The sequence below is a fragment of the Bos grunniens genome, chromosome 11 (genome assembly GCF_055505025.1).
Source record: "Bos grunniens cultivar Pamir isolate PY7600 chromosome 11, Bosgru_T2T1.0, whole genome shotgun sequence".
In the NCBI taxonomy this organism is placed as follows: Eukaryota; Metazoa; Chordata; class Mammalia; order Artiodactyla; family Bovidae; genus Bos; species Bos grunniens.
This window is the reverse complement of record NC_141175.1, coordinates 38,867,686-38,894,456: the sequence shown is the minus strand read 5'-3', so window position 1 is coordinate 38,894,456 and position 26,771 is coordinate 38,867,686. Positions and strand designations below refer to the sequence as shown.

The window sequence follows — 26,771 nt, the reverse complement described above, 5'->3', positions numbered from 1 at the left end:
AGCATCAGAGTCTTTTCCAATGAGTCAACTCTTCGCATGAGGTGGCCAAAGTACTGGAGTTTAAGCTTCAGCATCATTCCTTCCAAAGAACAGCCAGGGTTGATCTCCTCTAGAATGGACTGGTTGGATCTCCTTGCAGTCCAAGGGACTCTCAAGAGTCTTCTCCAATACCACAGTTCAAAAGCATCAAATCTTCGGTGCTCAGCCTTCTTCAAAGTCCAACGCTCGCATCCATACATGACTACTGGAAAAACCATAGCCTTGACTAGACAGACCTTTGTTGGCAAAGTAATGTCTCTGCTTTTGAATATGCTCTCTAGGTTGGTCATAACTTTTTTTCCAAGGAGTAAGCGTCTTTTAATTTCATGGCTGCAATCACCATCTGCAGTGATTTTGGAGCCCCAAAAATAAAGTCTGACACTGTTTCCACTGTTCCCCCATCTATTTCCCATGAAGTGATGGGACCGGATGCCATGATCTTCGTTTTCTGAATGTTGAGCTTTAAGCCAACTTTTTCACTCTCCTCTTTCACTTTCATCAAGAGGCTTTTTAGCCTCTTCACTTTCTGCACTGTAGGAGCCCACAAATTATTTTTCGAGATTTGCAGTAAATTCAGTTGGGCATGAGCCAGCTGCATGGCCCTTCCTGCAAGAGTGGGATGTCAGGGTAGCCCTGAGGTCATGTTCCAAGCACAGATGACAGCTGTCAGGCTATGGCCTAGCACAGCCCAGGCTGGGGTTTCAACTCCCCTGCTCAGTGTCCCCATGTAGCAGCAATATCACAGGACATTAATAAAATCAATTATTGGATAAAAATCACTGGTTTCCAATGCTTCATTTTGTGCTATTAGCAGGAGAATGCTGTTTCAAAAGAAGATAACAGAGAGAGTGTGAAAGGGAGAGATCAATTACCTGATAAGCTGGAGGGGTGCCTGAGATGAATGTGCATGTGGGCACGAGTGGCCCCCCCCTTACCTGCCAAGTGTGGGCTGAGTGCCTGCACTGATGTCTGCGGTGCCTGCCCTGGGCTCTCCTGTTAGGTGCCTGGAGGACAGAAGGGCATCCTGGTAGTGATGGGATGGGTGGTACCCAGGCAGCTTCAGATACTTGCACAGGGCCAAGGGTCAGTAACACATGAATGAACATCTCATCCTTGGTGACTATGCCAGCCCCGGGGCTCCAGCCCTCATGGTCCAGGTCAGGGCCTGGTCAATAGTTTTTTCCAGATGCAGTGTTCTTTTGGCTTTCTTGAACCTAAAAGGTCTGAGCTTTGCTGATACAGACTGCCTCTCCCCTAGTGGGGGCAGTACTAGCATCCACTGGGCAGTGACTATCAAGGGAAGCACCCAGCTTGCAGAGGCCCTGAAGCCCAGACCCCCTACTGGCTGTGAGGAATCTCTGGTGGCTGCAGAGCTGGGTGGGCAGGGCAGAGGCGGCAGCCCGGGGTCTGGGCAGGAACCGGCCTCCCCCTGTGTGAATCTCCTTGCCTCCTCTGTGCTGGAGGGTCCAAGAGTCAGAGCTCTGCTTGGGCTTGCTGTGCCACCATCCACCGGGGGACCTCAGACAAGCCAGTAACCTTTCTGAAACTTTGCCTTCCCTACCCTGCAGAGGGTCTTGGTGAGAATGAATCAAGATGATGAATGCAGAAATCACTTTACACATGCTAAAGTGCTGTCTCCTCATATGATGAGGGTTGTTACTTGCTCCCCCTTGGAGGCTTCTTAAAAATAACTATAGATTCCTGGGTTGCAGAAGGAAATGGCAACCCACTCCAGTATTCTTGCCTAGAGAGTCCTGTGGACAGAGGAGCCTGGTTAGCTGCTGTCCATAGGGTCGCCTAGAATCAGACAAGACTAAAGCGACTTAGCATGCCTGCATGCGTTGGAGAAGGAAATGGCAACCCACTTCAGTATTCTTGCCTGGAGAATCCCAGGGATGGAAGAGCCTGGTGGGCTGCTGTCTGTGGGGTTGCACAGAGTTGGACACAACTGAAGCGACTTAGCAGCAGCAGCAGCAGCAGCCTGGGTTGGAGGAAGGAAGGAACACACAAGGTGTCTGTCCAGCAGGTATCACCCCCCCGCCGTTATAGATGGATCACTTGCTTTCCATTGCTGCCCCCCTTTGGCAGAGCAGGGAATGGCAGTCATTGTGTATCTACTATGTGTCAGCCATTGTGCCGGCACTTTCCATCACGTGTCTAAAATTACCCCAGAGAGGTGGCCTCTGGGGTTAGTATTCTAGAATCCAAGTCCCAGCCCTGTTGCTTCCAAATTGTGGTATCTTGAGCAAGGTGCTTGGGCTGTTGAGACGGCTTCCTTGTCTGCACATTGGGAATATGAGCAACATCCATTTCCTAAAATTATGAGAATTACATGATATAAGTGTGTATAGGTCCTAACCCAGTGCCTGGTATATGAGTACAGCACTCATTAAATGGTAGCTGCCATTGTCGTCATCATCATTTATTATTACTGCTGATGGTTTTATTAAAGTCCTACATCTGCCCCATCTTTGCATTGAACCTTGCTGGCACATGCTTGGTCTCTGGGCACTGACAGAGGGAGCTGAGAGGGCCCGGAGCCGTCCTCACCGACTTCCCCTTCATGTCCCGTAGATTTCGGATGGTGATTGGGATGACCTATGGGACCAGTTTGATGAGCGGCGGTATCTGAATGCCAAGAAGTGGCGTGTTGGCGACGATCCCTATAAGCTGTATGCTTTCAACCAGCGGGAGAGTGAGCGGATCGCCAGCAACCGGGTGGTCCCAGATACTCGTCTTTTCAGGTACTTCCTCCCGACCCCTCCCCACAGTCATGAGGGGTAAGTTCAGTGCTGGAAAAATGGGTGTGGAGTGTTAGTCATGAGTGGGAGTCCCAGCGGTTCTCAATCCAGGCATCTCCTAATAATTACTTGGGGAACTTTTAAAAAATGCTGATGCCAGCCTCCAACCGGCTGAAGCATCTCTTTTCTGAGCTCCCCAAGTGATGCCAGTGAGCAGCCAGGATTGAGAATCGCCATCGCAGGTAAGTGTTTCTTGAACTTAAATAATCTGAGGTTCTTGTCACACCGATTCAGCAGGTCTGTGGTGGGGCCTGAGAGTCTGCATTCCTGTCAGACTCCCAGGTTCTGCTGATGGATGGTCCAGGGCTCACATTGAATAGCAAAGGCTTAGAACGATAGTTCTCAAAGTGTGGTTTCCCAGACCAGGAGACCAGCATCAGCATCACCAGTTAGACCTGTAGGTTCTAAGCTTCCCCCCATAACTACTGATTGAGGTGCTCCAGGAGACCAGGATCAACATCGCCAGTTAGAACTGCAGATTCTAAGCTTCCCCCAAAACTACTGAGTGAGGTGCTCTGGGGTGGGGCCTGGTGACCTGTGTCTCAGCATGCACCGCCAGTGATTCTGATGCCTGCTTAAATTTGTAAACCACAGAGCATCAGCTGGCGCTGCGGCTTCCTTTTGTGGATCAGATGAAGTCCATGGTTGGTGGGTGGGTCCAGCTTAGAGGCCCTGGGTTTGAGTAGACAGTAGGCCCTGGAATAAAGATGCTTATTTGCCTACACTCTGCACCCCTCTGCCTCTGTCCAGGAGACAGGCTTTGTCTCAGTTTGTTTGGAGACCTCTGGCTTCTCTGGTTCCTTCCTGCCCCCTCCTCTCAGTTTCTTTAACCACAAGGGTCAATATGCTGCCATCCTGTTGGCAACTGGCATCACCTTTACCAAGAAGCTCCTACTATAGCTCTTGGCCCACCCTGGGGACCCGACTCCATAGACACAGTTTAACCTCTCCCTTTTCCCATCATGCCTTGCAACTAAGGTTCAACTAGTTATGACACCAGTTGCCCTCTAGGGGGAGAAATCTGTGATGTGTGATAGGAATTCAATAAATGTAAGCTGAGCAGATGAAAGGGAGAGTAAGCCTGGAAAGACAACTGACTGCTCTCTTCCCGTCTGCCTTACGAGTAAACAGGACAAAAGGAGCTAGAGGAAGTCCCCTTCTCCATATCCTCCCATCCTCATGGGCTTCAGATAAGGAATCAGGAGAATAGCCTCCGTTAAAGGGAAAAAGGCCTTTTCCCTTAAAGAATTCTCATTACTGAAAAGAGAAGAGTGAAGAAACAGCATGGGGGAGGGGGCTGAGCTTATTAAATTTGCTTCCAATTTCACTACCACAGTAATTGCATTGTGAGTTATAGGATGCATTAGGACAGTGCCTGAGACCCAGAACTATTAGCTGAGCATTAGAGCAGGTGCTGCTGAGAGGGCGGGCACTGGGGGGCATGGCCTAGGAATCCACAGTTGCACAGGTGGAGTGAGGAGGGGAGAAAGGAGGAAGGCTGTGAGGGTTTCACCAACAGCCCGCTGTGCTGGCTGAAAAGCCAATGCACTGGGGGATGGAACCCCTGAGAAACTAGTCATATTGGGGCATCATGTGATAGAAGCCTCGGAGGGGCAGGGGGCTTGATCCTCTGTGTGAAATTGATCAGACTCACCATCTTTCTCTTGGTCCTTTTTCCCATGGAGTCCATGGTATTTTATGGGAGGCAGTGGGGTTTCCTGTAGCCTGGAATGACTGAGTTGAAGAGTGAGAAATAAGACTAGGGAAGGTTTTGAACTCCCCATTCCAGGGTTTATGGGAGTCTTAGGGTCCATGGGGTAGGTGGTGAGGATAGTTTAGAAATGAGTGACTACAGTTTCCAGTGAATCTATTCATTCACCCTATGAGGTTATCAACCTCTCCCTGCCCACCCCACTCCTTATGTAACACTTGACATTTTCACAATCTTGAGACAGAAAGCTGCTGTCTTGGGTCTTCAGTCATGTCTTTGCTGCCGCTCCATCTCCTCATCCCCGATTCAAGCCCAGTGAGAGGAGCTGAGCAAGGTGACCAGCAATGGCCTTCCACCCATCCCTGCCCCGTCTTAGGTTTGTCTTCTCATCTGTGCTTGAACCAGGTAACCTTGAAGCTTTTTCACTCCCCGAGTGCCGCACAGTTGTGATGCGCTCGTTCTTCCATGGTTGACCTTCTCTTTTTCATATATAAATACATACATACACTCTGCTCTCCCACCCGCCTTGGTCTCATGTGAAGACTACACGGGTGCTTCATCAGAGCATCCAAATTTTCCCCTAAGGCCCATAGTTCTGTTAATGTGGATGAGAGCCTTAATTTCTAGTGGTCACAAGGGTGAATAGATGTGGCTGCCTGTGTTGGGGATGGGGTGGGGGTGGAGTGCCATAAATAACTATTTCAACGTGAGGAAGAGACAGTGTCTAGCTGGGGTGAGTCTGAGAAGATTTCCCAGGGGAGTTCCGCTATTTATAAAGCATTGACTGGTCCAGCAAATAGTCCCTGTTTCCCAGGCCTGGCGCTCCCACCCATCACCACATTCTGGTGACAACAGCTGGATTTGCCATCATCCAAGTAGCACATAAAACGTCTGGCAGACAGGAAGCCATTAAGTGAGGCATACCCCTTGAGAAGGGGGAAAATATTTTGATAAAGCACATGTATATTTTTGCTGTTGCCTGGCAATGATTATTATGGGGTTGCTTTGATTGCAGGGGAGCAGGTGGCAGGGTGGATGAACCCAGAAGCTATGGGCTGGTGGGGGGTGGTGTTGGTGAGAGCTGGGAAGCCTCGTTAGTTCACCTCCCCCTGGCCAGGCTGTGTCTGAGTGTTCCCCTCGGCATATCCTCCTGGGCTCTGTCCAGTGCGGTGCTAAATGGTTCGAACAGTGGGATGCCCATTGCTTGCCTGGAGGGAAAATTCCACACTTCGATACATCTCACCGGGAAGACACTTTTCCTTTGCTCTTTTCCATCCTGGGAAATGAAGGGGCTGTGGCCCTGTCTAGGATTGCATTTCTCCTTCCTTGTATTTACTCAGTTGGAATGGCTGTCGAAGATGATCATAATTTCTCTCCTTGTACTCGTCACTTAGTGGTAACAGGATAAAAATCTTTGTGGTTGAAATGGCTAAGCATAAAAAAATGTTCATATTCCCTCAGAGTCAAGGCGATTCCACTAGCTCAGCACAGAGTTGGTGAGTCCACATCAAGGTGGAGGGAGGCGAGGGGAAACCCATCACAGACACTTAGCTTTGCAAACAGGCTCGCCCATCCACTGCATTCTGGCCGCTCCTGTGCACCATTTTTCAGCACAGGAGTTTGTGAGCCTGGTGACAGTAGTTCTGAGAGCGCTTCATTCCAGAGCACTTCAGAGTTTCAAAGAGCTTTGAGGGGAATAGTGGGAGGAGTTTCCCAACAGCCTGGAATCTCAGCAGGAGAATTATGTCTGCTGCCCTGAGGACCACCTGCAGGGCCGGGAAGGGGTTCTCACCAGGGTCCGGGGGAAGAAACACCACAGAGGCTGAGACAGCAGGTGTCTCTGTGCCAGGATTCCTTCCACTCTGGTCCTATGTCTCTTGCCTGCTGACCCTATAGGCTCTTCCCTCACCCCCTCCCCCCAATCCTGGTCTGCTCTGTGAGTTTCAGACAGATTTCCCTTATAGTTAATTCAGTAAACATTGGACCACTTTCACTTTCACACTGGCCCTATCTTATCATTGTAGCAACCCTGAGAGATGCCCTAGGCAACACATCCTTGGGCAGCACAATATTCTGAGAGCCCCTGCTGGTGGAGAGACCAAGCTCAGTTTGAATTGGGAGCCTGCCCAAGGAGGTGGAGTGCAGTGTGGGATCTTGGCTCTGAGGCTCTGACATCTTCAGGGTAGGGTGTTGGGTCTTAGACCTCAGAGTTTACTCGGAGGTGAGGTGGGAGAGATGTGTGAATTCCAGTCACATTTTGCGAGACAGTTTGTTCATTCTCGTGCTGTATAGTATTCCTTTGGAGGAAAGTGTTACAATTTGTATATCTAGTCTACTGTTAATGCTTATTTAGGGTTTTTCCAGTGTGAGATTCTTCTGATAGATCGCCTATGAGTAACCTTTTATTTATCTCCTGGCGAACAGGCATATAGGTTCCTGTAGGGTGTGTCCCTGGCAGCTTTTCTAGATATTGTCAAACATCTAAGGAAGTGGTCATACCATTTCCACCCCACTGGCAATGCAAGAATTCCAGCGGCTCCGCAGCTTTGTTGCCGGTCGTTTGCTAGTGTCTGTCTCTTTCATGTTAGCCTTTCTAGAGCCTGAGCAGTAGTGTATCACTGTGGTTTAAGTCTGCCTTTCCCTGCTAATCAGTGAAGTGGAGTACCTCTTCCTAAGCATATTAGCTACTTGCATACTTGATCAAGGGTCTTGCTCCTCCCCTGTCCATCTTGCTATGTCCTTTGCCCAGGAACCAAACACGAAGCCTGGCTCTTAGTCCGTACTCAGTCATCTGCTCCTCTTCTGATTAGTTTCTGGCATTTTGTCCTGTATCTGGGCAGCGTGATAAAATGGGGGAAACAGCTGGACTGAGCATGAGAAGAGTGGAGTTTCGTCTAAGTTACTTCCCAACTCCTCAGCTCTCTGGGTATGTTTCTTCACCTGTAAGAAGTAAGAGAGCTTCCCAGGTGATGCAGTGGGAATCTGCCTGTTGATGCAGGAGACATGGGTTTGATTCCTGGATCAGGAAGATCTGGAGAAGGAAGTGGCAACCCACTCCAGTATTCTTGCCTGGGAAATCCCATGGACAGAGGAGCCTGGCGGCTTCAGTCCATGGGGTTGCAAAGAGTTGGACATGACTGAACAACTGAGTGCAAACACACACACACACACAAGAAGTGAGAAGTAGCTCAGAGACTGTGAATAAGGTTACCTCTAGCTCTGCTGCTGGTGGAAGATACTCTGCCAGTACATGCCAGAAGTGACTTAGAAAGTGGTTCAGGTTGGAGGCAGTTTCCAGATGCAGGGCTCCCTCTGTCTTAGCAGCACCTCCCTACTCCTCAAAGCCCTGGATTAATCCTTCTTCTCACACACAGGAGGCAAGGGTCCCACAGAACCCATAGAACCATCCTTTTAATTTGCTGCCATGGCCATTTCCATGCATGACCTCCCCCTCCCTCTCATGCCTTCCCCTCAGTGGAGGTGACCAGACTCCCTCCCAACTGGAGATCCAAATGTAAGCTGGTTTAACACAGTCTTTGCACTTATTTGAACATCTCAGGACCTCTTAAACACAATGACAACAAAACTGTTTGCCCCTGGAGTTGACATGTCACGTGGATGGCAACTTGACTGCAGACTGCAAACTGGCCTGCCCACGATTTTCAGTCTAAGTATAGGAAGTTGGAACATGTGGCTTCTTTCCCTTTAAGACCCAGGATGCTGGCATGTGCAGTTACCATTACCCACTAACACTTTGAAGAACACTTGTGGTGTGATGCCCCTAATGCAGAGAGAAACAAGGCTGGCAGGACTGGCTCGATGAGGCTCAGGGGATCTCAGGACACCTGCCACAATTTCTCAGTGAAAGGCTGAACCTTGTGGTGAGTCCCTCAGATTAGGATAATCACATCTTATATTTATAGGAGACTTTCCTAAGCCCTCTCACATCTCCTGCCCTTGATGTCCTCAGTACCCTCTGGGGGAAGGGGCCATTGTGATTTCTCAGTGGATGAAACAGAGGCCCAGGCAAGGCTACGGGTTGGCTAAGTGGCAGGTAGGTTTCCTCACCATGTGAACTTGGAGAGAGAGCATCTTTGCCACTTACCAGCTGATCCTGGTGTGAGTTACTCAACTCCTAAGCCTCAGTTTCCTCATCTTTAAAATGGGAATAATAATGGTACCCAGGGTTGCTGTGGGGGTAAGCAAATCCATCTATGTCAAATGCAGAGCCTGGTCTTTAACCCCTCGTAAGCATGTGGTGACTGTTAGCTGTGGTCATGAGCAAACTGGTGTTAGTCTGAGGACCAGCATTAGCACTCAGACCCTGGGGTCTTTTCACTGCTTCGCAGCTGTGGGCAAAAGCAGGTCCAGGAGGTGGGAGAAGGTGACTGAAACCAGGAGAAAGGGACGACGTGGGTAAGTTTGGAGAGGTCTTGGCTTGGCACCTGCCCCCCACGGTGTTCTCCGAGAGCTAGGTAGGCAGGGGTGGAGGGGACGGGGGCAGGGAAGTTGTGCAGAGAGCGTCCTGCCTCAGCCTTGGCTCTCAGCACCCAACACTTCACTTGCCTGAATGTCAGACTTACTTTGAAAATGAGAACGTGAAACAAGCCATGAGGCAATCGCAATGCCGCGTCTGATAAAATTTGCACTTTTCAGATCCTAGGGATAGATGCCAAGGCCAGCAGAGGGAGTGATTTCAGGGCTGGGGGCCAGGAAGTACAAAATGTGTTTGACAAGAGCTGAAAAGAGCAGAGAGGAGATGACAGCTGTGGGTGGGAGAAGCCGTGGGAAGGAGGCCACCCGTGTGGTCCTGGTGACAGACAGTGGGATGAAGTGACATGAGCCCCGGGCCCCAGGGTGCCAGGAAAACTCACTGAGGAATGTGTGATGTGACAGAAGAAGGGCTCTGCTGGGGGACCTGTGGAATCATGTAGCAGCCGGGCTTCCATCTGGGCTGGCGAGGGGCACAATCAGCAGAGGCCCCTTGCAGAGTCCTGGGTGTCCTGGACGCAGTAAGAGGAGCCACTTACGTTGGACTGAAGCAGATTATATCCAACAGCTCTCACCTCCTGCGCTCACCTCACCCTCCCAGTGACCCTGAAGCCAGCCCATCAGGCATCGTTACCTCTGTTCTCCGGTTTTCCCGCTTCTCCCTGTCCCTGCTTGATTCATTAAGTAGACACTTCCTTTTTTCCCTCGCCGCAAGCCTTGCTGAGCCTGCCTCTCAAGACACCAAGTACCCAGTCGGCGTTCATGTCTCCGTCTCAGGGCAAGCCCACTGCCTGCCCTGTAACTCAAGCCTTTGGTGCCCCCGCTCCTCGCCCACCCTTGATTTGTTGAGTCCACCTCCTGGATAGCTCTTGGCTTCTGACTTTGCTCCCTGCTCATTGGTGCCCCCTCTACCTGGGTGACAGCAGCAGCCCCCAGCCGCCCTCCCACTGGGCTGTGGTCCCACACCCGTCCACCCTCCACGCCTCCTCCATGGACAGCATCCCAGAGGCGGATGCATGGAGCCCCATCCAAAGCCCTGCCCTGCTGCCAGCTCACCCCGCCCCTGAAGCCACGCCCACAGCAGCCAGGCCCAGGCTTGCAGCTGCCTGACTGTTCACGAGGGTTCATGCCTTCTCACCTTCTCATCTTCACAGCCCTCTCTGCTCGGGATGCTCTCTCACCTTTCAGGAACCCGGGTGGGTGGGGTCCCCACTCCAGGGAGACATTGTGCCCCCTCAGGCCAAGTAGGGCAGCACCTCCCACTCCCATGCTCACCTCTGAGCAGCACCCGTTACCCCAGTTTCAAGCTCTCCCTCTCCTCTCCTTGAACGACCTGGGCAGGCATGCTGGCTTATCTTTGCAGCTCCCTCCAGAGCCCTGCAGAGTACCTGGCACTCAGATGCTTCATCAGTCTCAACTGAAGACTGATGGATTCAAAGAACACCCCACTGGATTCATTCTCAAACGATCTGAAAGCATCAGGGTTTGCAAGTGCAGGCGTGGGAATGAATCCTCAGAGCAGAGGGAGAAAATCAAATCACAGGAAATTTAAAACCACCTTCACTCAACAAAGAATTCTCTGTGTTAGCACATAAATCCAGGACCATAATCAGCCAACATTTATTGATCAAACTGTTCCCCTGACACGTGGTAGGCACCTTATATATGTTCTTTCAGTTAAGCCTCACAACAACTTTGCTATGATCCGGGGTTTAGAGAGGAGGAAAGTGACTGCAGTTGACGATCTGGCCCATGGGAACATCAAGCAGTAGAAACGTGGCCACTACCCATGGAGAAGATCGCACAGCTGTGCAGAAGTGGGAGGGAGGCCAGGGAGCCCATGAAAAGTGCAATGGAGGCACTGACCTGGGCTGAACGTTGCACAAATAGAGGCATCTATAGAAAGGATGATGGCTGGATGGGGGGGCATGTGGAGATCATGGTGCGGTTATGACCAAGAAGAAGTGGACTGGGTTAGTAGGGCTAGAAGGCTCAGGTGAGGGAACTATCAGGCAGGGCTAACACAATGGTGGGGGCTTTGGGATGCAGCCAAGGTTTAGCTTAGATAACTACCAAAGGTAGGGAGACTTAGATATGTGAAGCAGGATGTTAGGAAGATTAATATGGAAGATTGGGGGGAAGGAATGAGATGAGGTGCAGTCAGAAGGCCGTTGCAGTCCCACAGACCATGGGGGTGGGCCAGGCTTGGGCACAGGGGAGTGAGAATAAAGGGATGGAGGTAAAAGTTGGTGCATGACTAACTTGGGGATGGACCAACCGTCTAGAAGGGTGTGGGCAGGCATGAGAAGTCTTGGCTTTTTACCTCCTCAGCTCAGACCTTCCACAAGGCCACCACTGTGAGTTCCCTGGAGAATAAGAGATGCTTGGCCTTCAAGCAGATCATTCCAGATCTCAGTGTGCTGGGTCTGACCACATCCCTGGAGTCACTAGGGTATCTTACCTCAGCTGTTTCAGTTAGAGGAACATTTCCCCCTTCAGGTAAAGGGAAGGAATGACTCTTCTCTGATCCTTTAGCTGAAATGTCTAATAAATACCAGGAAATAGCTCAGAAAGATCAAGGGGGGACATCCTTCCTTCTGGACAGCCAGACTTGTGATTTTCCATCTTTCCAGTACCTTCCAGCGTGCAGACTTCAAGAACAAAGACAGAGAGAAAGGTCAATATGAACCAAATGTTTTCAAGTGAGAGAGCTGGCTGATCATCAAGGGGCATTCTAGTGGAGCATGAGAGCTCAGAGTTGGGAGCCAGGCCATCTGGTGTGACATCGAGATGTGGCTGCTTACTGACTGTGACCTCACAGTCTTCTCTATGATGGTCTCAGAGCACCTTCCTCAGGGAATGATTTTGCAGATTTAAAGCTCTTGGAAGAATACCTGAGACATAGGGTTCCGTCGCTGTTATCTATTATTACTACTGTGTAATGTGATTCAAGCAGGACTAAAATAAGACTTGGAGAAGCCCTAGTCTCAGACACTGAGGAATCTTTTTCAGGAAACATTTCAAAAATAAGCCTTGGCCCACCTCCACACTTCCGGGTCCTGGCTAGACTCTGCACTTGTCTTTTGAGAACATGCTGCCCTGCGCACACACATGCACATATGCGGGCACCCAGTTACCATCTGGGTGGTGCTTGGTACCAACTGACATGGGGCCTGGCAGCATCCCAAGAGAAGCCTCTTTGCAGCTTCCTAAGAACAGCCGATCTTCTTGGGAAAACGGTGCGGCTACTTCCCTGTGGTTTCCACCAGACCTCAGTGTTCCACTCCCTTCAAAGGGGCTGCTCAACAAAAGGCCAAAATTAGTTGTCTAGGAAAACACAGTGGTGCGGAGTGGAGCCGTGGTCATTTCTAGGAGGTCTAAATGCGACCAGAGGTGTCCGCATTCTGCAGGTCAGGTGTGTGTCTTGAGGCCAGATAGCACGTGATTGCTTGGGTGGCAGTAGTGCGTGAGGAGATAAACTGGGGCTGTGCTGTGTGGTGCTCAGTCATTTAGTCACGTCCCACTCTTTGCAACCCCATGGACTGTAGCCAGCCAGGCTCTTTTGTCCATGGGGATTCTCCAGGCAAGAATACTGGAGTGGGTTACCATGCCCTCCTCCAGGGAATCTTCCCAACTCAGGGATTGAACTCAGGTCTCCCGCATTGCGAGTGGATTCTTTACCATCTGAGCCATCAGGGAAGCCCAAGAATACTGGTGTGCGTAGCCTATCCCGTCTCCAAGGGATCTTCTGGACTCGAATTGAACCAGGGTTTCCTGCATTGCAGGCAGATTCTTTACCAGCTGAGTTACCAGGGAAGCCCAAATTGGGGCTAGAGATTGGAAAAACCATACCAACTCATTCCTATCAGCAGCACCAAGAACAGAGCTGATGTTGGTTCCAGAGCAAGTGTGGTGATGTCGTGTCTCCTGGGTTTAGTGTCCACACTGTCTGTGCAGGGTGGACATAGGTGCATTGTTATTTAGTGGAACAAATGCTTGAACTATATGTTCAGATACCATTTGATATATCTGTGCAGATCTGATCTGTAGAGTTGGGGAAAGGAGGAGATGCTGAGGGAGATTTTCTCAAAATTTAATTTTACAGTTTATAGTGCTTTTAATTATTCTGAGGTTGTGGCCTTTTGAGTATTTAAACACCCTTTCTTTGATGAAATAACAATGATGCTAGATGCTGAGAGTTTTAAAATATATTTTTGCTGCAAAAGAAAATGGTGCAAGCCTAATAATGGCCTTGATAATTTTTGAAAATTTTATTTTGCTCACATGAAAGAACCCAATATCTAGAAACTATTGTCTGACACTAATGTTGAAATTTTAATTTGCATTATATACAAGCTCTAGTAATGACCTAGGACAATAGTGTCTAATAGAAATATATGTAAGCCATGTAGGTAATTTAAAATTTTCTAATAGTCACATTTTAAAAAGTAAAATTTTAAGTGAAATTAGCTTTAATAATATATATTATTTTAACCCAATCACCTGGAGAAGAAAATGGCAACCCTCTCCAGTGTTCTTGCCTGGAAAATCCCATGGACAGAGGAGCCTGAAGGTCTACAGTCCATGAGGTTGCAGAGAGTCAGATACAACTTAGCAACTAAACCACCAGCACTACCACCATTCATGGGTATCATTTTGACATATAATCAATGTCAAAAAATTACTGATGAGATATCTTATGTTTGGTATCAGTGTTGGAAATCTTGTGTGTATTGCACACTTACAGTGTATCTCCATTCTGATTTATCTCAAGTGCTCAATAGCCGCATGTGGCTGGTGGCTACCATATTGGACAGTGCAGGTCTGGGAGAAGAGAGCATCCGAGCTAACGTCTGGCAGCCCTACTGGATAGGATTCCGTCTCTTCCCTCCCATGTAAGGAAGCATTGTTCATCCCCAGGACTCATTGAACAAGGGGAACATCCCAGTGTTTTAAACACGGCTGAGTATTTTCACTGCAACACAGAATGCCTCAGAACCTCCACAGACACGAGATGACTATCCCAGATGTCTCCCTGGACAGTGTGAGCCAGAGGGTCCCTGTTTTCCCCACATGGTACCATTCTCAGTTTTGGGACTTGTTTGGTCTCCTCTATATGACTCACCTTGGCACCTCACCCAACTTGCAGTTCTGCAACTTCCTTGAGCTGGTGTAACCTGTCACCTGGCAAGGGACATTTTTTCCTCTGGCTTTGACCCCATGAAAGCCTCACCTGCTTCCTCCCCCACTCATCCACCCACTCATTATTCAGATGTTTATTATATATGTCTACTGTGTTTAGTCACCATGCCAGGTACTGAAGTTAGAACTACAAACGAGCCCTGGGTTTCTCTGCAGCTAACAATCAGCAGAGGAGACAGAGAAGTAGTTCCCAGTGCCTGATCATAAACTGCACTGGTAGGGGGAGTGCAGAGTCCTAGGGGAGCACATTAGAAAAGCCTTAGATGTCAAGAAAGGCTTCTGGGGGAAGTACCTTCCAAGCCAGGATTAGAAGAGGAGAAAATAACCAGGCCTGGGAAAAGAGGAGAATGCATTCCAGACGCATGGGACGGGGGGCAGCACCTTCAGAGGTCCAGAGGGAGAAAGAGCAGGTCAGGCAGAACGTGGCTGAAAATTGGGATGTGACGGGAGGAGTCAGAGGTGGTGCCAGGTCACCAAGGATGGTAAGCGGTGATTTGGAGTTTCAACTTTATTTTATGAGCACTTGGGCAGTGTTGAAACATGTTGAAGACGTACAGTTTGGAATGATCATTCTAGCTGCGGCATGCAGGAGAGATTGGTTAGGGATAAAGTCAGCTAGGAAGTGGCTGCAATAATCCAGCAAAGACATGAGGGGAATAGAGAGAAACAGCCAGGTCAGGAGATAAGTAAGAAGGATTGACAGGACTAGGTTTAGTGAGATTGGATGTCGGGGAGGTGGAGGCAGGATTTGAGAATCTCTCTTGGGTTTGGGCACGTGATAGGTGGTGAGCTGGGAAACATGGAAGGGTCAGCAGACTTGGACAAGGTGAGAGAGGCGGAGGGCAGCTGAAGAGGTCATCACGTGGGGACATTCAAAAGAAGATGTTCATCAGGTTAAGGTTAGGGTTGGGATCATTAGCAAACAGATGGGAAATTGAAGGCTTAGAAACAAGTAAAATAATCTAAAGAAAAGGAAGATTGAGAAGAGGATGGCTTAGGAGAGAATTTTGGAGGGGAACATCAGAATTTCAGAGGGGAGAAAGAAAAGGAAAACCAAACCAAGAAATAGCTTAAGAAGGGGAGAGCCATGCTAGGGTGATTTCACCAGAGCCAAGGGCAAAGAACCAAACATTTAATGATATGTGTGACCTTCAATATTAACTACTACAGAGTTGACAAGCAAGATAAAGACTGAAAAGTTTCTGTTAGATTTAGCAACATGGATCGCTTCTTGGCCTTTTGGCTAAGATCAAGTGTAGATTGAGCGACATAGAGAAATAATAGGGAGTTTGGTGGGAATGTTTTGAGGGGACAGGCTGATAAAGGCCACTGGAAAGCAGTGGCCAGTAACCCTGTATGGACTGGGGCTGCTGTCAGCCATCTCAAAGTACCCCGTGAACCCCCCCCCAACAACACTCCCAACCAAGCCTAAGTGCTTTAAGGAAGCAGTCAGTTCAATAGACAAGAACTAGGAGATCTTAGCTTGGCCACTACCTAGAGGCGTGATCTTTGCGGGTCAATTCACCCACTGTTCTGGGCCTCAGTTTACACATCTTAAAAAAAAGAGAGCTGGAAGCAGTGTGTTTTAAAATCTGTGTCCTACAAAATTCTGTGTGGTAGGAGGTTAGGTGGTTCAGTATATCCCTTAAATATAGAGTTCCCGTTATATGTGAAGGATTATAGGGCAAGGTCAAAGCTTGGTTAATAGAGGCTAGTGGAAGTCTCAGTGTGCAAGGATGAATCACCAAAAAAGTATTCTAATAGTTTTCCAGTATTTCTCATGCACCAAACTTATCTGACTCTTGTAGACTTTCTAAAAATATATTTATGTATTTATTTGGCTGTGTCAGGTTTTATTTGCGGAGTGTGGGCTCCAGAGTGCACAGGTTCAGTAGTTGTGGCTTACGGGCTTAGCTGCCCAAAGACATGTGGGATCTTGGTTCCCTGACCAGGGATAGAACCTACATCCCTTGAGTGGAAGACAGATTCTTAACCACTGGACCACCAGAGAAGTCCCAACTCTTATAGACTTTATTCACAGAGCATGCACAGACTTCTCTTGGAAATACAGTCCAACAGCTCACAGTGTAGGAACTGATCACCAGAGGAGCTCTGTGGTCCTTTCCCATCCAGTACGGCAGCAGTCCCGGAGTTTATATGGAGCCAAAGAGGGAAAGATCTTACATCTACTCTGGGCTGCAAAATAGAGGCAGAGACTGAGCCTTTGGGGGCCTCCAGACAACGTGGCCCTTTACATCCTGGTGACTCCCTGCGCCAGTTAGCTTCCCAGTTTGTCAGCAAAGACCCTTTGGGGCATTCTTATAGTACATCACCAGGAAAATGCAGAATTGACTTAGGAGATCACCATTCTGATCTACAGCCTGCAGTTAATAATGACAGTGGAAGTGCTCTAGAATTGTCAAGATGTAGATTTTTCTTATACACCTGATGCTAATGGAAGTAGGTGGCTAAGAAATCTAGAGGGTCCTCTGAGGAGCAGGAATTGAACTGCAGACCTCGAACTGGCCTGACAGATAGATTCAACCAAGAACAAGGCGATGGTTGGTACAAGGAAATGTTTTTATTGGTCTAAATAGGCCCACCCTGAGAACAAGTGCTCTGCCAAATGGCCTTGTGTTCATGGAATGGAGGGATGTCTGTGATGCCATCTAGGTCAATCTTTCTTAACTGAACTTCTGCAAGTGAATCACACCTTAAAGCCCTCTGACATCATTGTAGGAAATGCATTAACCTCTGTGCATGGAAGGGTACTTACTAGTTATGGACAAGTAAGAAGAGAGACACTGCAACAGTTTTTCCATGGATTGTGATTCATATTAAGAAGTCCTCAAGACCTGAAATTAGACTGCAGCCATGAAATTAAAAGATGCTTGCTCCTTGGAAGAAACGCTATGACAAACCTAGAGAGTATATTTAAAAGCAGAGACATTACTTTGCTGACAAAGGTCTATATAGTCAAAGCTATATTTTTTCCAATAGCCATGTATGGATGTGAGAGTTGGACCACAAAGAAAGCTGAGCACTGAAGAATCAATGCTTTTGAATTGTGGTGCTGGAGAAGACTCTTGAGAGTCCTTTGGTCTGCAAGGAGATCAAACCAGTCAATCCTAAAGGAAATCAATCCTGAATATTCATTGGGAGGACTGATGCTGAAGCTGCAATACATTGGCCAACTGATGCCAAGAGCCAACTCATTAGAAAAGACTCTGATGCTGGGAAATATTGAAGGCGGGAGGAAAAGGGGACGACAGAGGATGAGATGGTTGGATGGCATCACCGACTCAATGGACATCAGTTTGAGCAAGCTCCAGGAGATGGTAAAGGACAGGGAAGCCTGGTGTGCTTCAGTGCATGGGGTCGCAGACACGACTGAGCGACTGAACAACAGCAAAAGAGCTGAACTATGAATATTGGAACAGCCCCTGCAGGTACCCCTTAAGAACTTCCCTCTCTATACTGGGGCCCTAGGAATCCATACCTGACAACATCTTGATGCCAGCAGAGCATGAACAGAGGGTCCAGTGGAGGTTCTGGAGTTCCATGCTGGGAGAATTGTGATGCCTTTGCATAGCTCTTCCACTAAGTGCCCCAGGAGATTTACCTTTGACTCCGCAGGGAGTGAGAAACCCTGGTGAAGTTGGTTTTTCAGGAGCTAAGGGTACCCATATTCATTGTCTGTTGCTACATAACAAATTACCACAAAATTTAGTGCCTTAAAATAATGTTTATTGGGATTTCCCTGGTGGTCCAGTGGTTAAGACTCTGCACTTCCACTGCAGGGTTCGTGGGTTCAATCCCTGGTCAGGGAACTAAGATCCCACATGCCGCCAAAAAAATAATAAGGTGCAGCCAAAAAAATAATAATAATGCTTATCATTTCAGAATTTCTGTGGCTCAGGAATTCAGGCATGGCCTAGGTGGGTGATTCACAGGCAGTGTTCAAGGTGTTATCTGGGGCTGCAGGTATCTCAAAGCACATCTTGGGGCACGTTTCGGGTTGGGGGCCCTCTTCCAAGTTCACTGACATGGTTGTTGGCAGAATTCGTTCCATCACAGGCTATGGACCAGAAGCCCACTCTCAGTTCCTTGCCATGTGAGGCTCCCCATCATGACAGCGTGCTTCAGCAAAGCATACTAGCCCAAAAGAGGAAAGTCACCGTCTTTTGTGACCTGATCACAAAAGTGACATCCCATCACTTTAATTGTAGTCTGTCCCTTAGAAACAAGACACGAGGTTCCGTCCACAAATGCCCATTTACCTCCTTCCCAGGACACTGCTGCCGCTGCTGCTGCTAAGTCGCTTCAGTTGTGTCCGACTCTGTGCGATCCCTTAGATGGCAGCCCACCAGGCTCCCCCGTCCCTGGGATTCTCCAGGCAAGAACACTGGAGTGGGTTGCCATTTCCTTCTCCAATGCATGAGAGTGAAAAGTGAAAGTGAAGTCGCTCAGTCGTGTCCGACCCTCAGCAACCCCATGGACTGCAGCCTACCAGGCTCCTCTGTCCATGGGATTTTCCAGGCAAGAGTACTGGAGTGGGGTGCCATTGCCTTCTCCTCCTAGGACACTAGAATTTAATTATGTGCTCAGCAATTCAAAATATGGCAGGGTCAGGGAATTGCAGATCTCACTGTTATCTTAAGTGTCTTTCATGAGATGCGGGATTTCTATAACACTAAGTGAGAGTGGCTGTGGAGGCAAGGAGTCAGAGCAGTATATGTTTATGTGGATGAACAAATTAATCTGCATGTGAAATCCCAGTGAAATTGACATGAAATAAAAATTTCATGCCTTACAGTGTATCAGTGTTGCCCATGAAATGAGATTAAAAGGAATTTCTGGTTTTACAGCAGTCGTACTTTTTAGACTGCTTGTGTTTTTCTCTTCCAAAGAGTCAAGTTGGAACCTAGAGGCCAGTCACAGATTTGGCGTTTCATAGGTTTAGGTCCTCTTCCTTTTCCTCCTAGCTGAGAGTGGACTTTCTTGCATAGAACTGAGCTGGGGATGGAGTAGGTGTTCTTGGTCTCGGTGCAGAGGAAGCTGACATTCTGGAAGAGTCATTGGACCAAAAGCTCTTCCTCTTTTGTCCTTGCTTTGTCACACACATCAGTTTTGGGGAAGTGTTGGAGGCAGGGGAATGGGGAGGAGATGTGGTCCCCGTGGGGCCTCTTCTGGGCTCGTGTGGAGGACACGGGGGACGGAGATGAAAGTGGGGAGCAAGGGAAGGCTGTGCCCCAACCAGCTGCATGGGAATCTAGATCATTACTCCCTTGGGTACCGTGTTCTGCCGGAAACTACCCCCACCCCTGCTTTCCATCTTATGCCTGGTTCCCTTGGCCTTTGTGACCTTAGAGTTCAGGCAAGTGGCCCATGTGGAGATGAGAACCCAGTTGTTTTATATGCCTGATCTGGTCTGTGGAGTGAGCACAGGACCTTCGGAAACTGGAGGGACAAACCATAGCTTTCTGTTTAAAAACAGGTTCACATGCCTCCCAGGGCCTCGTTGAAGTCACCCTGCCCCTGCCTTTTCAGGCTCCATCTGGGTGTTAGGGAGCCTCTGTCAGGATGTTCCTGTGGCAGCTCAGTTGGCAGCATCCCGGTCTTCCTGTGGCTACCCAGAAATGGCAGGCAACCTGGCCCTCCCTGTGGGGTTCTAGAGCTCGGTAGAAAGTGCGACTTGGGGTGGTGATGGCGTGTGAGCCCAGCAATCCACACAGTCTGCAGGGCACAGAGTACACTGCAGGGACAGCTGGCGGCCAGCGGCACGGAGAGGTGGTGGCTTGGCGACATGGATGTGTGGCAGGCCCGGGCTCACTAGCTGCAGTGAGTTACCTGATCTCTCTGCGTCTCAGTCTCCTGAGCAAATCCATACAGTGCCTCTCCACCCTCCACCCCTACACTTGTAGGGCTGTTGTGAGCATTAAATATGCAGGTGCTCAGGACAGCGCCTGAGCAGGGATCACTAAATGGTCATTTAAAAACCTTCCCTGAAGCGGATCATTTCATCACAGCAGTTGCTTTCCAGCTCCCAAGTGATGAGGGCTTGGCCCAGTGTGTCCCACCCCAGGCCTGTTTGATTTCCACTGTGTCACACTGCATCTTTGCGTGACCTTTCCCCTTTCTCTAACTGATCTCAGCCTCCCCTCTGGGACACTAGAGCCTCCCTTCAAGATTTTGCCTTCTGGATACAGAGGATTGTCAGTTCTGGACGTATTAGTAACAGTAATTACGCTGTCCTCTCTGCTTCAGAGTTACTGAGTCTGCCTCTCCGTCAGTCCCTCCTGCTTTTACCCTCGAGAATAAAATCCTGAATGTTTATAATTGATGACCACTTCTTTTCTTCCATAAGGGTGGCATCCTACAGGGGAAGAGCGTGTGTCCAAGAAGCAGAGGACCACGGTCGTAGCCCCAGCAGGCACATTGTGGGCAGGCCCGGCAGGAGCCCTCCTGCCTGATGATAAAATGGGGATGAAGATCATCAGAACACTGTTTATGGGTGACTGTCAGTTTAATGAGCTTGTGCAATAAAATAAAAGGCATGTGCACACATTACATTTCTGGGTTAACTGACAGCCATCCTTGCTTGGTATGTTTCTAACATCCCCGCTTTGGCACCTATTCAGGTGCAGAGACGAGGCAGGGTAGGCAGCAGAGCAGTGATTGGCTGGTGGAGAGGTGGAAAGAGATGGAAGAAGGAGCTCTGACCCCGTGCCAGGGGTTAGCATCTCAGAGCACCTCTCTAGAAGCATCCTCAGTGGATAACTGATGGTGAACACTCAAGAAATGGATGGTTAGGATGCACTGGGAGACCCACCTGAACTTGCAGAAATGAAGTCAGTTGACTCTTTGAAAAAAAAAAAAAAAAAAACGAAACTACCCGTGGAAAATCAGCTCAGAGGAACATGCATTATTCAGGAGCTGCTGTGGCAGTCAGGACGGCAGCTCCGGGCTGGCATCTGTCTGCACACACAGCGGTGGTCCCACCCTTCCTCTCCCGATTCCACCCCACCCCCAGTCTTTGCTGCTCACAGCTCTTCTCTCCAGTAAAACCCCTGAATCTTTAATAAATTATAAACATGCTTTCTCATCCGTCTGTCGGCGCCAGATCTCAGTGTTGGCAGCTGTCTCCATTCCCCTGGTGCCCCTAATAGATCTAGCTGTTTGATTAATCTTTTAGATCCTCTCACAGAAAGCCCAGGCACCATCTGACTGTCCTTACGACAACCAGTTTTAAGGACTTTTCCAGGCACCTCGGCCTTGTTGCTGCCAGTGCCCGGGGCTCATCCCTAAGTGGTTCTGCAGCTCCCCCTGGACCTTGGAGGGCAGGCAGGTGGCTTGTGCACAGGGCTTGGGAAGGGGGGCCCTGCCCAGCATCAGCTCCTCAGGCTCCTGCGCCTTTACCTGGGTGAGGTCACAGAGGGGTTCTAGGGACACATATCACGTTAGAAGTCTTGGAACCTGGACGCAGCCCATCTCGGCCACTCACCAGACGCGGGACTTTGAGCAAGATCCCGAGCCTCAGTTGTCCTCTGTGGAGTGGAGGTTCTCAGAGGCTGTGGTGAGGGTCAGAGGAGACAAAGGGTGAGTCCAGGCACTTAAGCTGTGAGCAGGGATGGGAGGAAGATACTACCCTGTGCCAGGAACTGTAAGGCACCTCCCTCCTAGAGCTCACCTTCCCTGGGCCTGTGCACGCAGGAGGCATGCATGGGGCTCCTGCTCTGCCTCCAGGAAGAGCCTGTGTCCTTTATCCTGGAGGCGCAGGAGGCTGGAGGGGGCTGAGGCCCGGGAGCACAGCAGCACAGGTGCCCACAGAGGCCTGTTACGCCACCAAGTTCAGCCCAGCTTAGGAGGCTGGACTGGGTTGTCTCCAAGTCCCTTCCTTTCCTGAACTCTTGAGTTAGCAGTTCTAGTCCATAAGCGTTGAACGTAGCCTGGAGGGACAGTTCAGCCACTGTGTAGTCAAAAGTTATAATTCTCACCACCATTTATTCAGCAGCTGTGAAATACCACATGTTTTGCCTGCATTCTCTGCAGTCTTCACCTCTTCTCCCAGGTGATAACATTGAAGGTCAGAGAAGAGAAAGGACATGTCCAAGGGCACACAGCCAGTTTTTCAGCAAATCCAGGATTTGCATCAGTGTCACAGCCCAGGTTTCTTTCTCTAACATGGATGCTATGTTCTTTGCTCTCTTCTGCCCCTCTTGCCTCCCAGTGCCCCTCACCCATGGCGGGACAGGGCAGAGCCACTCACCGAAGGTGCCTTTCCAGCCCATGGAAGACTTGGCTCCACCTGATGGGAGGAGGAGACTGCAGGCTTCAGTGTGATGTTCAACATCATGATAGTTATTATTTGTTGAGCTAAGCACCTAACATTGTCACAATCTAGGGGGGGGAATCTACAACTGAAAATTTATCTCCACGTTCCAGATGAGTCTTAGAAAAGTATTAATAAATGTGAATGTCCAGCTACACAGTGGAGCCTCAGCTGCCGAATGGTTTTTGCAGCATTTTGTTCAAATCAACCACACTTATTGAATGTCAGCTACAATCAAAGCTTCTGATTACTGATGCTTGGAGAAACTTGAGCAGGAGAGCCGTGGGCCCAAGCCCTGTTTTACAGATGAGCAGACAGCAGCCTGGAGAGGCGAGTGGTTGACCCACCATCTCACAGAGCTGCTCAGTGGTATCCAGGCCCCCCGGGGTCAGTATTCTGTGAGCTGCTTCCCTGGGCATCTGGCATTCAGGTCCAAAAACTGTGCTGGGATGGGGAGGCTGTACCCCATATCTCTCCATCCATCCCTACGTCACCCTGAGCCCAGCACCTCCTCCTCCATGAAGCCTTCTTTACTCCCCATTCAGGGGCCTGCCTCCCTCTGCTCCCCCAGCACCTGTGGGGCCACACTGTGTCTCAGCTGGATGCCTCCAAGGCAGGAAAAGGGGCCCATCCAGCCTTGCTTAGATCCTCTGTGTTCAGGGTTTGCCCTTACAGGAAAAAGTGTTCAGAATTATCAGGGAGGCCAAAGGGGTGTCAGGCCCATTGGCCTAGGATTGAGGTTCTTAAGTGTTTCAGTCCACAGGCTTCTTTGAGAATCTGCTGAATGCTATGAACGATCTTCCCAGGGAAAAAACAAACACATATTCATATACAAGTTTGCAGATGATTTCAGAGGGCTCACAGTCCCCTTGAAGTCCATCCTTGGGTCTCTGGACCCCAAAAGCCCCACACTTGGAAAGAAATGGAAAAATAGGCAGAGGACATGTTTGGCTCACCTAATATCTCTTATTTACATCCTCATTTACTACCCCTGGAACAGTGAGAAAAGAGAGGCGGCATTGCCCAGGGATTGCCCCTGGTGGCACCGGCCTCACTAGGTGGGTTTATTTCCATTATTATTGTAATTTTCAGGCTGCGGGCTACAATTTTCACTTGCAGTGAGGTATTAAGTTCAAATTACCCTAGATGTAATTGTCATACAGAACGATCCTGGACACGGGGAAATGAATGTCTTTTCAAGACACAGGTTTATTGCATATGCCGAGTTTTAGGGCTCAGCCTCTTTAAACGTGCCAGATTTTGGTGTAGGTATTGGGGCAGCAGGAGGTCGGGAATCAGCACGGTGTGGTGGGCTGGAGCTGCTTGCCCAGAACATGGTGAGATCTCGGCAGGCCGAGATCGGCATAGACTGGGCTGCGGAGCCTGAGTTTGAGTGTGGGCTTTTGCGGCTGCCAGAAGCCACTGTGCAATGCCTCAGGGATGCGGGAAGTCCTGCACTGATGTTCTGTGGTTGTTGTCCAGTTGCTCAGCCGTGTCTGACTGTTTGCGACCCCATGGGCTGCAGCATGCCAGACTTCCCTGTCCTTCAGTATCTCCTGGAGTTTGCTCAAACTCATGTCCATTGAGTCGGCCATCCAACCATCTCATCCTCTGTCACCCTCTTCTCCTCCTGCCCTCCATCTTTCCCCACATCAGGGTTTTTTCCACTGAGTCAGCTATTTGCATCAGGTGGCCAAAGTATTGGAACTTCAGCTTCAGCATCAGTCCTCCCAATGAATATTCAGGACTCTTTTCCTTTAGGATTGACTGGTTTGATCTCCTTGCTGTCCAAGGGAACTCTCAAGAGTCTTCTCCAGCACCACAGTTGGAAAGCATCCATTCTTCGGCACTCAGCCTTCTTTAGGGTCTGTGTGTTAGTCGCTCAGTCGTCTCTGACTCTTTGCGTTCCCATTGAATATAGCCCGCCAGCCTCCTCGGTCCCTGGAATTCTTCAGGCAAGAATACTGGAGTGGGTAGCGGATCTTCCCAGCTCAAGGATCAAACCCAGATTTCCTGCATTGCAGGCAGATTCTTTACCATCTGAGCCACCAGGGAAGCCCAAAAAATGGCTTGTATATCCACTTAATTTGACTCTAAGCCCGTTTCCCGAGGTTGGTAGGAGATCCCGCTGTAATCATTCTCAGAGCTTCCTTTCCATGCTATAGGACCAGGTGAGGCTCTGGGGTCTTACATGGTGCTGTGCAGCTGTGGCCCCACGAGACACCAGGCATCATCCACTCCAGCGATGCCCACGGTTCCAGCCCTTTATGTCTGCTCTGTCTCTAAAGTCCTTCCTGTCCGGCTGTCTTTCCTTCTCCAGATGCACCCTGCTGGTGTACTGCGCAGACCTCCCTCCCACCAGCATCATCATCGCCTTCCACAACGAGGCCCGCTCCACTCTGCTCAGAACCATCCGCAGGTAAGAGCTTTCCTGTCTGTCAGCCTCCGGGCTGGCCCTCGGTGAGGCTGTGTCTGCTTACTGGGGACTGCTTCAAGTGTTTCTAAGCACCCGCCAGGCGCTGCTCAGCGCACTCCATGTGCGTCCACTAGGGCAGTCACTCCTCACATGCCTATGGGGGTGGCCTTTATCCTGCTGTATGGGAGGAAAGACGGAGGCCGAGGCATTAGGCTACTTATGGAAGGTCACTGAGAGTCACAGAGGACTTGACCCCAGGGCACTCGCCCTTAACCACCGCACAGGCTGCCTCTAGGACAAGAGTTCACATTTTCACAGCCAACGAGGGAGCTGGGGCCCCGAGAGGCTGTGCACATCCCCCACCCCCAGCATTCAGCTGGGGTTAGAACTCTGGTCTGCCAGGTGTGCCCATCCCAGCCCCTGCCCCTCCACTGCCTCCTGCACCCCCACCAGGGACCGTGGTGCAGGTCAGATCAGCCCGAAGGGAACAGCTGATGTCCACTTTCTTGCCGGTCACCTTGTATTCCAGCCCCAGGCCCCCTCAGGCCTCTCTGTCCACCCTTGGCTCCTAGTCAGAGCCAGGCCCTCACTCGGATCAGTGTTTTCTCGCTGTGTGTGGCCTGCGTGGATTTTCATTATGCACCACCCACCCTCAGCAGAACTCCCCTTAGAACACAGTCGGGGCCCTGGAGACTTGGCCAGGAAAGCCTTGCCTCCCCGCCTCTCAGAAGACCCGGGTTGTGTTGGCTCCCCTTCCCCACGCCGCACCCCGTCCTCTCCTCTGGAGCCCCTCCTATGGCCGCCCTCCCTCCAGCATCACCTGGGCCGCCCCCCTCACTCAGGTCCTCAGCATCACTGGCCCCTTAGGTGGCGCCACTGTCACTGAGTCCCCTGGAGGGCAGACACGCCTGAGCTCATGCTCTCAGGGACTGGCCACTGCTGTGCCCGCTTCACAGTGGAGGAAACTGAGATCAGAGATACTAAATTAAGGCCTACTGTTGCTCAGCTGACAACGGTGAGGCAGAGTTTCGACCCTTGCACTCTGACCTCAGAGTTCTCAGCAGCTTGACAGGGCAAGGCTAGTCCCAGAGGTGGCGTTCAGCTTCTCTGGGGGAGGAGTTGGCATCGGGATGCCCCCAGTCACACTTCCAGCAGAGCAAGGGGCTGGCCTTGGGGTAAACTGCCCCACGTCCCTGGGACACAGCCCCTTACAGCCCGTCCTGATCTGCTAGCCCATCACATGGTCAGCTGATCCCAGAGAGAAGGAGGTGAGATTAAATGTGGGCCAAGAGTACCATCAAGCACAGCCAAACCTCTTGCCATTTCCATCACCAAGCCACACCTTCCGCTCTCCTTCCCGTATGGGCATGGCGGTGGGTAGGTGGGGCGGTCCAGGTGTTGGGAGGGTGTCGGTAATAGGCAGACTCTGATGGTGGGCAGTGTCTTCAGCGCTACCTGTCACTCATGATGCATGTCCACTATGTAGGGTCACAGTGTCCCTTGAAAACTGAAGAGGGCACAGCCCAAATGCGCTGTCTTCAACTTGGCGCTTCCCGCTTCTCTGGGGGCAGCTGTCCGTGCCCAGCTATCCTTGGCCTCAGACTGACCGGTTCCTCCTGCCAGCTGTTTGTCCCATCTGCCCTGGTTTCTGCATTCACCCCACAAGCCACTGCCTGATTCGAATTTGATTTCCCAGCAAGGCTTCAGCTCTTGACAAGAAAATGTCCCAAGTCACTGTCAGGTGTCACCGTGAGTCTGGACGTAGATTAATAAACTGCC

General features: G+C 50.1%; 1 protein-coding gene across 3 annotated transcripts in view; it reads left to right on the top strand.

Annotated features, from left to right (window-relative positions):
- The window catches only part of GALNT14 (polypeptide N-acetylgalactosaminyltransferase 14), a 216,101-nt gene that overhangs the window by 136,472 nt on the left and 52,858 nt on the right, over positions 1-26,771 (top strand). For all 3 annotated transcript variants that reach the window (XM_086323634.1, XM_086323633.1, XM_086323632.1), the window contains exons 2-3: positions 2,614-2,783; positions 24,897-24,995. In XM_086323634.1, the coding sequence (XP_086179760.1) occupies positions 2,614-2,783; positions 24,897-24,995 (269 nt within the window). The remainder of the gene's footprint in view (positions 1-2,613; positions 2,784-24,896; positions 24,996-26,771) is intronic.